Source organism: Phalaenopsis equestris, unplaced genomic scaffold, assembly GCF_001263595.1.
Source record: "Phalaenopsis equestris unplaced genomic scaffold, ASM126359v1 Scaffold000094, whole genome shotgun sequence".
Lineage (NCBI taxonomy): Eukaryota > Viridiplantae > Streptophyta > Magnoliopsida > Asparagales > Orchidaceae > Phalaenopsis > Phalaenopsis equestris.
The window spans coordinates 2917860-2927907 of record NW_018164536.1 but is presented as its reverse complement, the minus strand read 5'-3'; the positions used below and the strand labels follow the sequence as shown (position 1 = coordinate 2927907).

The 10048-nt window shown below is 34.2% G+C and overlaps 1 protein-coding gene across 2 annotated transcripts in view; it reads left to right on the top strand.

Annotated features, from left to right (window-relative positions):
* Positions 1–337: 337 nt before the first annotated feature.
* LOC110020253 (gamma-aminobutyrate transaminase 1, mitochondrial) overlaps positions 338–10048 on the top strand; it is a 78470-nt gene continuing 68759 nt past the window's right edge. The window contains exons 1-3 of one of the 2 annotated variants that reach the window (XM_020718286.1): positions 338–516; positions 678–784; positions 876–960. In XM_020718286.1, coding sequence (XP_020573945.1) covers positions 475–516; positions 678–784; positions 876–960 — 234 coding nt within the window. In that variant the 5' untranslated portion in view covers positions 338–474. The other variant, XM_020718287.1, reaches the window with a different exon arrangement.

Below are 10048 nucleotides of genomic sequence, written 5' to 3'. Positions count from 1 at the left end.
CAATAACACATGAATAACACGCAATAACACATGAATAACGCGCAATAACACATGAATAACACAGGAGAGAATATTCCCCGTGTTACTGCGCCGTTTTTTTTGCTCTACCGCGCGAGATGTCGTGGCGTGTTTTGATTGGCTACGCACGTTATTTTTACGTGCGTAGTACTGATCTAATATTTCTTCCAATTCTTATATATTTACATATCTAATCCCCAAACTTTACACTTCACATATCCACTATTTTATTGCATACACCATTTTAAATTTTAAACAGCCAGATACACTTTTTTTTATTGCATAAATGAAATGCAAAACTTCCTTTTTTTTTTTTTTCCTGTCTTTGCGCCTTAACTTGCAGTCTCGATACAACTGGATGTCCGTCTTTTCCTTCGTCGTTTTCCCCACGGCCCCAGTCCAAATCTCGCTTAAAGTTCTTCCCAGCTGGATGCCCCGTGACCAATCGCAGCGACAATGATCGCAAATTCCTTTCTCCGATCGAAAGTGGTAGCTCGGGTATGAAACTCAAAGGCTACGCCGAGAAGTATCTCCCTTTTAGATTATCTTTTATATTCTTGCTATTTTTGAGAAGCTCCGTTGGTTTGCAGGTTTTTTTTTGGAATTACCAGGCCATGACAATGTTTTGGATCTAATTTGGCATTGGGTTCATTTTGCAGATTGGAGGGCTGTGGAGAAATGGGATATTGCCGCAGGTTAGCACCTCGTGCGCGAGATTTATGGGTTCGGAGGCTTCTCTGGAAGCTGAGTCGAATGAAGGAAAGGGGTATGGGGAATTTGATGCCATGGTTTTGTTCTTTTCTTGTTTTTGTGCTAACAGTGAATATTTATTGATATTATCTATTATCTATTATTAGGTTTAAGGGCCACGGCATGCTAGCTCCATTCACTGCTGGATGGCAGAGTACGGATTTGCACCCTTTAGTCATCGAAAGATCTGAGGTAAAAAATATATATATTTTTATTATTTCCTTCATTCACTTTGATTTTTGTTATTTTAAATTCAAAGGTGACAATGTTTTTTTTTTGGGTCAGTTTATGATCTCACTCCAGGAAAAAAATTGAGTACGTGTAGAGCTGCGTACGTCTGTAACCTGCAAATAAGTTACAGGGAGGATATTCGGAAGTTATAACCGCGTTATAGCCCCTGTAACCTAAATATATATGAAAACAGAAGCTCAAAACTTACTAGAAGGTACAGATAGGTTACAGTGGCTATAACGCGGTTATAATCTCCAAATATCCTCCATGTAACCTATTTTCAGGTTACAGACGTGCGCAGCTTTGCGTACGTCTTACGTACGCAAATATTTTCCAGCATAATAAGGGCTAAATCTTTTTTTTGTTTGATTAATTTGGATGCTAATACATACATTCCTAAGGGGCTGTTTTGTTTCAAGTTTTAAGTAGTATTTATGCTGAATTTACCATAAATCTTGCCTAACGACAAAAAAAAAAAAATGCACAAATAATCTTATGGGTTTCTTAAATCCTATTTTCACTCTGTTTCATGAAAATATTGTATATATTAAATCCTGTAGAGGCCATTTGACTGAAGGGAGGATTTATTGAACCTTGTAAATCCAAATTTAGTGAATCGACAAAACTTTTTGACATGTCAGATGATAAATCTCGTTAAATCATGATGAATTTTTTGGTTATCTAATTCAAAATATATGGTGGTTAACTCCAATAAAATTTAGCCATAATTCATTTTAATTAAATTGAAATAGTTTGCACATTAGTAGTTTATAATAAAAACATAAAACGCCTGCGAATAATGAGAACCTTAAAATATATATTAAAAAATATAATTAAAATCATAAACATTCTTTAATGACACTAATGTGTGACCGAATTGGTAAAATTAAGTGATGTTAATTAGAATAATGTTTCAAACATCAAATATAATTAAATCAAATGACGAATTTATGTAGGTTTTGGGAATTTGTACTTTGACTTCTAGAGGTTCAAGTTCTTAGAAAGAACTTTACATTGTATAATTAAAATAATACCCAAAAATTTCATCTTTAATTTATGAGGATTTTATGATATATTTCAAGATCTTTTTAGGTGCGCAAGACACTATGGTTAGTTATCTCTCTGGTCGATGATAGAGAATTCTCATTGAGGGTTTGCTCTCTAGGCTCTAATTACTTAGTTTATAATATTAACAATTTGGTTGTAGATTTAAGCAAATTTATTGCCATTAGTTTAAAATGGATGATTGGGGTTTGGGGGGTGCGTTTGGGAGGGGGGTGGGTGGTTAGGGGAATTATGAGAGACCCAATTATGATCCCATATTTTGTCACACTCCAAATGACTCTCCTTTTAGGGCCAACCATAGTGCGATAGAGATAGAAGACTCTATTAGTTCAAAATCCCACCAATACTTGTCATAACTTGCAAAATCAGGACACAGTGGGTAAAGAATCAATATAACTCAATCATCTCAAATATACACGATTCATTTTAATTCATAATCCATTCACATTCACCAATACTTAGAAATATGAAAAATTATGTCACAAAAACATATATGCAAGGTTGCTAAAAAAATAATAATAAAAGAAAGTACCGTACAACCTCCAAAAGCATCTCACACATGGATACTCAATCTAGTACTCATTATTCCGTCTTGAATTTCATGAACATAAGAGTGAGTCACAATATGCTAAACAAAATAATCAAGGCTAAAGTAAAATCTTATAAATGGAAAAGAAGCAACATGCATGATCCCGAGTACCTCATATGCAGGACAATAGAACATATTACAACATTTTTTAATCATATAAAACATCTAAATGAATTCATAAAATGGAATAAATTATGACATTTGTGTAAACATTTGTTCCATTCATTCAGGTGCAATAATAGATATATCAATAAAAATTTTATAATCAATCAATGTAATCATATAAATGTTACTTGTAATTGTATAGAACATAACAACTTTTATGTTATTTCACAATCAAATGATTTGTCATTATGATTTTTTACACCCCAACCAACCTCTCTTTTTCAGGGTCAACCATGGTGAGATAGAGGCGGATGTCTTAGGGTCTGTTTGGGGCAACTGCAGCTTATTCAACTCAGCTGATCCGGATAAGCTGGCCGAATGTCTTAGGGTCTGTTTGGAAAACAACTGATTAATAACTGTTTCTGGATAAATGACAATTCCGCCCCTGATCTGGACAAGTGACATGTAGATGCAGAGCAAATAAAATTTAGGAAGCATTATAGACCTAGCACACAATTTTTTTTTGCACCTGCATATCTCACACCTAAACTTTCATATTTACGAACCTAGCCCACAATTCTAAAAAATAGAAGTTTTGAGTGTCATGCATGTAATTCCCCCATTTTACTTTGAATAATTGATCCTATCAGGATATAATGGCTCATGCATGCCGCCTAATGATAAACCATAACAGATAAAGTAAAGAACAAACTTTGGTAGCAGCATCGAAGCGGGATTTAAGTAGTATTTAAACTAAATCCCGACAAAAAATAAAAAAATGACAAATATCTACATGATCTTAAATCTTGTTTCTCTCCCGTTAAAAGACGGATTTATGAGATTTGAAGGAGCTAATTGAGCAAAGGGGATTGGGAGTGGGAGGAAGGCGCAGGGAGGGGAGTTTCGGAGGACTTTGTACCTCCCAATTGTGTCGTTCTCTTCCAACTAACTCTAGTTGCGCGACTGTATTGTGAGGGTTTCTGTCATGGTTTCGGGCGAAGTCGGGGCAGGGGGGAGAGATTTCCATGAAAAGAGGGCGGTAGATCAGAGGGAGGAGACTGACAGAAGAAGGGCATGCGAGTAAAAATGCGCTCGACTCAGATTCAAGACGCGGGCCGTGGGGCTGCGGCCCCACCTCTTAAGGATTTATTAACTGCGTTTCACCGTAATCTTCCGGAACAAACGAACCAAACGACATGTCAACATTTTCAAAACGCCGCCGCATCTATAAGCTGCCCCCAAATAGCCCCTTAGTCCAAATTTCCACGAGCACATTTCATGACTTGCAAAATCCGTATCCAATGGGTAAAGTATCAGTCTAACTCAATCGTGAGAAGCATATATGATTCATTTCAATTTATAGTTCTTTGATATTCATATATATTTTGAAGCATGAAAAATCATAACCAAAATATATATAGAAAGCTATTAAATCCAAAATAATAAAATTATGTACCCAAAAGTCTGTACAACCCCCAAAACTCTAATACAAAAATTGTATAATCCCATACCTGATTATTCGATGTGGTGCTCATTATCGCTAAAACATATATACTACACTGATAAATCAGAAATATTTAAATATGCACCAAAAAGTCTAGGTAACCTCTAAAACTATAATACAAAAACTTTACAATCTCATTCTTGGCTCACATCTCGATGCTCATTATCCCTTCTTGAAAGTCAGTAACATAAGTATGAGTTATCACAGGTTCAAAGAAATAATCAAGTCTAAAATAAAATTTTATAGATGAAAAAGAAGCAACGTGTCTGATTACGAGTAGCTCATATATGGGACAAGATAACATGTCACAACTTGCTTTTATAATGTAAAATATCTATGAAGACATGAAATGCAGTTAATTATGTCAGTTGTGCAAGACATGAGTTTCATTGATTCTTGTGCAGTCATAAACATATTCATATGAATTTCATAATCAATCAGTATAACCATAGAAATTCACCTGTAATTGTATAGAATATGACTACTTTCATATCATTTCATGTCATTGGGCCGTCACCCAGCTCAAAAACTAACTATTAATAAAGGTTGAACTCCTCCCAACATATTAATTATTAATAGCCCCCTGTACCAGTGGTTCCTTACTTCTCGTCTCTGTCTGATTCCAACGGTTCTCAGATTTTCATCTTCGCCTGAATGTCAGATCGTTCCCTATCTTCTGTACTTGCAAGCGTTCAAGTCATAAGTCATATATATAAATCACATGTTACAAATACCTACAAGTGAATATATTTCATAAACATGAGGAAATTTAAATTGTTATTCATGTATATTTGTAGGTATTTAACAATACATGGAAATTCTAAATGCACATACTTCACAAGAAATAATATCAAAATCTTAGAGAAAGATATTACTCTTAATTTATCATAGGATTCCTTCACCTGAATTGACGAAGCAATCCTACGACGAGTTTCTCCATTCTTGCCCTAAGCTAGCTACCTAGTGTAAACCACCTAGAATTCATAAACCATTTAGGATTTTCATGAATTCTTATATTGGTCTTAATTGAACCCATACATAATCATAGTGCTGATATTTACCTTGAATAAGTTTCCTTGCATGAACTTTCTCTACAAATTACTTCAAATCCTCGCTTCCTTCCCCCTATCCTTACGTCATTTTCCTTTCCCCCTAACCCTTATCAGCTTCTCAAGAAATGGATTGACTGCAGAGCATCGCTCTCGGTTTCCCAGTCCCAAGACTTTTCCCGCGAAGTTGCAGCAACAGGGAACACACAAAATGCCTCACTTTATAGCAAATGTGAAAAAGGAAACTTAGGAAAGAAAATGAATGTCTCAAACATCGTTAAGGAGATGTTTCTACTTAATGTTTTTCTTTTAGAGCTCCCAGTCATGAGTTGTGGCTCTTTGTCGTTTGCATGGATCGTGTGTGCTACAATGCCACAATCGTAAATCCCTGGAGGCGTGCGAAACCGAAGTATTGGGAGGGGAAATAGGAGAAATGCGACATTTAATGTGATTCAAACAATTCTCAGACTTACGATTGGATCTAGCCGTTGCATGTAGAGTAAAGTGCGGCTACGAGATTGCTACATTACGGCTGAGAGGTCTAGAAGATTAATTATGTTTAATTAAGGTATTTGTTAAGTAGTTATTTCAAAATTTCATATCTTCCTATACACTTACAATTCATACATAGTGCTATTTCTCAAATTGATAGATTCAAGATGGAAAATTTTATAAAATTGTTTCAGTTAGATTTTGGGGAGTGTGAAAATTGTCGTATATTTTAAAATTATCAAATTTTACCCGAACTTGTCAAAAATTGGGTATTACAATACTTCTCTCATTATAAAAAAATTTCTTGCTGAAATTTTCATTTTTACTTAAGAATAAAAAGATATTATGTTGTATTTTTTTATTTATTTTCTCATGTACCTTACTTTTCAGTCTAGTGTTTATATTTTATTTTAACAGAAGGAGTTTGTCCATTCCTCAACATTTTAACTTCGGTTTTTAAAAGTCATTTAGGTTCTTCAATGTATGTTAAATTATTATGTACTTCTATACCTCTATGTGAAATTCATTTGTCTGCATTTGAAATTCATTTTCTCAACATTAAAATGTAAAACATATCTTGAATGTCTAACATATCACAAGTAAAGCTAATCTATAAGCAACTGGACCAATCCTTTCTATGATTTCAAAATGACTAATATATCTTGGATTCAACTTGCTTTCTTGACTAAATCTAGCTGTATCTTTCATTGAAAACGCAAAAGCATTGATTTCAAACTCTGTTGCTCCGCGCCTTGAGTCATAATCTTTTTGGTGTTGTTCCTAAATAGCTTTCAATCTGTATTCAATTAACATGATTTTCTTTGTAGCTTTATCAAACTATCCAAGACCTACTAGTTGACGTTCTCCCACTTCAACTCAACGTAATGGAGTTATTAACTTTATATCATATAGTACTTCATAGAGTGCCATTTTGATGCTGAATTGATGACTATTATTGTAGGAGAATTCAATGATTGGGATGTGATATTCTCAATTGCATCCAAAGTCAAGAACAAAAAGCTTTAATAGATCTTCTAATAGCTGAATTATCTTTTTTGACCGTCAATTTGTAGGCTGAATGTCGTGCTAAAATGTAAATGCGTGCCAAAACCTCCCTGAATATCTTGATGAATTGTGTGCCCAGAATGGTGGACATGTAAGATTTCTAGCCTCAAATCAGAATCAATAAGTACCCAACTCATTTCTGATAATGCAATATTCGTCAGTAGGCTTATCAGGCCCTTTTGTGATTGAATGGAGTTTCATATATTCATTGTTAACTCTCTGAGCTACTTGAATTTTATCTATCAAAGTTGGTTGCACCACTAACTGATGTAGACATCACAAATCACACAGTCTTCTGACTTTCAACTGCAAGACATCAATCTCTTTAATCAATTCTAGCTCACGAGTAATAATCTAACTTACACTATAAGTGTATTTACGACTCTAACATTAAAACACATTCCAAACTTCATAATGACGCGCCATTGTAAATTTGGAAACTCTCTATTCCAATTGGAATAACTAATACTGATGCAGTAGTTAGGTGTTCCTTCAATCTTAAAAAAAGTGCTCACATTCTTCAGTCCTCTCAAATTTAACATTTTTTCTCATCAATTTGGACAACGACATAATTATTTATGAAATTCCTTTAACAAACCTCCTGTAATATCCAATAAAACTAAAAAAAATTAAGTACCACTATAACATTCTTTGGTGCCAACTATTCCTCAACTGCTTTCACCGTCCGAGGATCTACTGATATACCCTGCCCACTGTTGATGTGCCCCAAAAATGCATTGGTCTTCAATCAGAATTCACATTTCGAGAACTTACAAATAGTTGATTATGGCTCAGCAGCTCTTATGTTATTCTCAGCTGTGTAACATAATTATCATCAATTTTTGAGTAGATCAGAATATCATCAATAAAGATAATGACAAACTGATCCACATAGCATTTGAATATTGATTCATTAGGTACATAAAAATCAGATCAGCATTTCTCGAGCCAAAAGATAGAACTAAGAATTCTTAAGGATCATACTTAGACAAAAATTTGGTTATTTGCGCCTCTTTGACTTTGACTGGATGATATTCCGTTCTTAGATGAATCCCGAAAAACACAACAGGGCCCTCTAACTGATTAAACAAATCATCAATAATGGACAAATGATATTTATTTTTTATTGCCACATTGTTAAAATCTCTATAATCAACGTATAATCACATAAATCAATATTCCTTTTTGACAAATAATTTATGAGCACTAAAAAATGAGTTACTCAACTCGATAAAACCCTTATCTATCAGTTATTGCAATTCCTTTGGAGCCATCTTATAAGGAGATTTGAAAATCATAGGTGCCTCGAGATTCACATCAATGCCAAACTCAACTTTTCTTTCTAATAGTAGTCCTGATAATTTGTTAGGAAATACATCAGGAAATTCTGCAACAATTGGGTTATTCTTTAATTCATGTACATCTTTATTCAAAACTTCTAATTTTGCTAAAAATACTAGTTTACTACTTCACAAATACTTTTCAATTTTCATTGCACTAATGAAGAAAATTATGTATTCTTATCACATGAAAAAAAAATGACTTCCTACTAGAAAAATTAAAGTTAACTCACATTTTCTAGCATTTAATTGTGGCAAAATTCTTTCCTAACCAGTCCATTCGCAATATAACATCAAAAGTCCGAATTAGTGTGATATGTTAGCAAATTTCTATCTGAAATATTAGTATGCACAAAACATTTACTCTTCGCATAGAAATCACTTTTCAAAAGTATGATAACATTCAAGGTAGGAGTAAATTGCATGATATCAACATATAAATCGACAACAAACTCTTCAAAAAAGAAAAAGAAATGCGATGCACCTGAATCCAATAAAACAATGCCAAACTGATTTAAAATCAATAACATACCTGTACAATTTCTTCATTCTTTAGCTTCCCGAGGGGTAAATGCAAAAACTCTGACCTGCACTAGTGGCTCCTTTCGACGCTCCAAACTTTCACCCATGACTTGATTTGAAGGCTTTTTCAAAAATTGAGATTTGCAAAGTTTCTGCGCTGCCCCTATTCTTTAATTGTCAACTTTTCTATCTCTTTTATTTTTCTATGGACAGTTCATCTGAAGATGCTCGGACTATCCACATCTGTAATACTTTCCTGAACCCATCAAACACTGCCCAAAATGCTTTTCTCCATAGTTCTCGCAGATTGGCCTGATTGTCTGCTTTTGCTTAACTTCTGATTTAACTTTCTTGCTCTATGTGGGTCTTCTCCCTTGACAAATTTTTTTTCTTGTTTACTTGTGGCAGTCATCAGCGGTTGGAAAAGTTCAACTCATTTTTGATTCTTCTGACCCTTTCAACTAGCACTGAGAAGTTAGTGATTTTATAAGTGGTCTCTCAATTGACCTTGAAGACTGCACAAAAATTGATGATATTTTTCTTTCCGAGCACTAACCGGAAAGAGAAGTGAATTCTTCCTCATATTGCATAATTGTCTTGGACCTCTGAGTTAGATTAAGAAATTTATTTCGCAATGCTATGCTGAATGAAGACAAAATAAACCAATCTTTGAAAATTTTGACAAAATCATCTTACTAAATCTGTGGAAGAGATATCAAGTGAAATTTCTCTCTGTGCCGTGCTTGTCTCCTTCTAAGCGGCGTTCAACATGAAAGGGGCTAGCACCACTCTCTTATTCTCCAGACAAATCATGCATCCAGAATCGTTCCGATCTTTAATAGTCATTCTTCAGCAACACCTTTAAATGCAGGTGGCTTGAATGTCTAAAATATCTTCAAGTGCTGATCAACTTCAGTATCATGTTCAAATTTGAATCTTGTGATGGTAGAAAATCTTTCAATAACAGTCATTTTATCAACCACTTGTGATATCATCTGAACAATGCCCGGTAACTCAATGGCTCTAGTTACTACATTTGCCCTATTTTGCATATCATTTATGTTCAATTCATTTTTCAGATTGCCTTTCTTGCTCTACAGTTAGCCTAGAAGGCTCTCTTTGTTCCTTCAGGTATTACTTCAAGCTTATTTATCTGTATTGGCACAAGTTGTTATTAAATGCAATTTGCAATAGAGTAATCATGCAATGCATGCATTATACCTTAATTCATATGGGTTACTCGCCCAAAACCAGTTAACTTGTAAGTTTATATAAATCAATTCATATTTTAATCTCGTTCTTACTTACTCTAAATCTA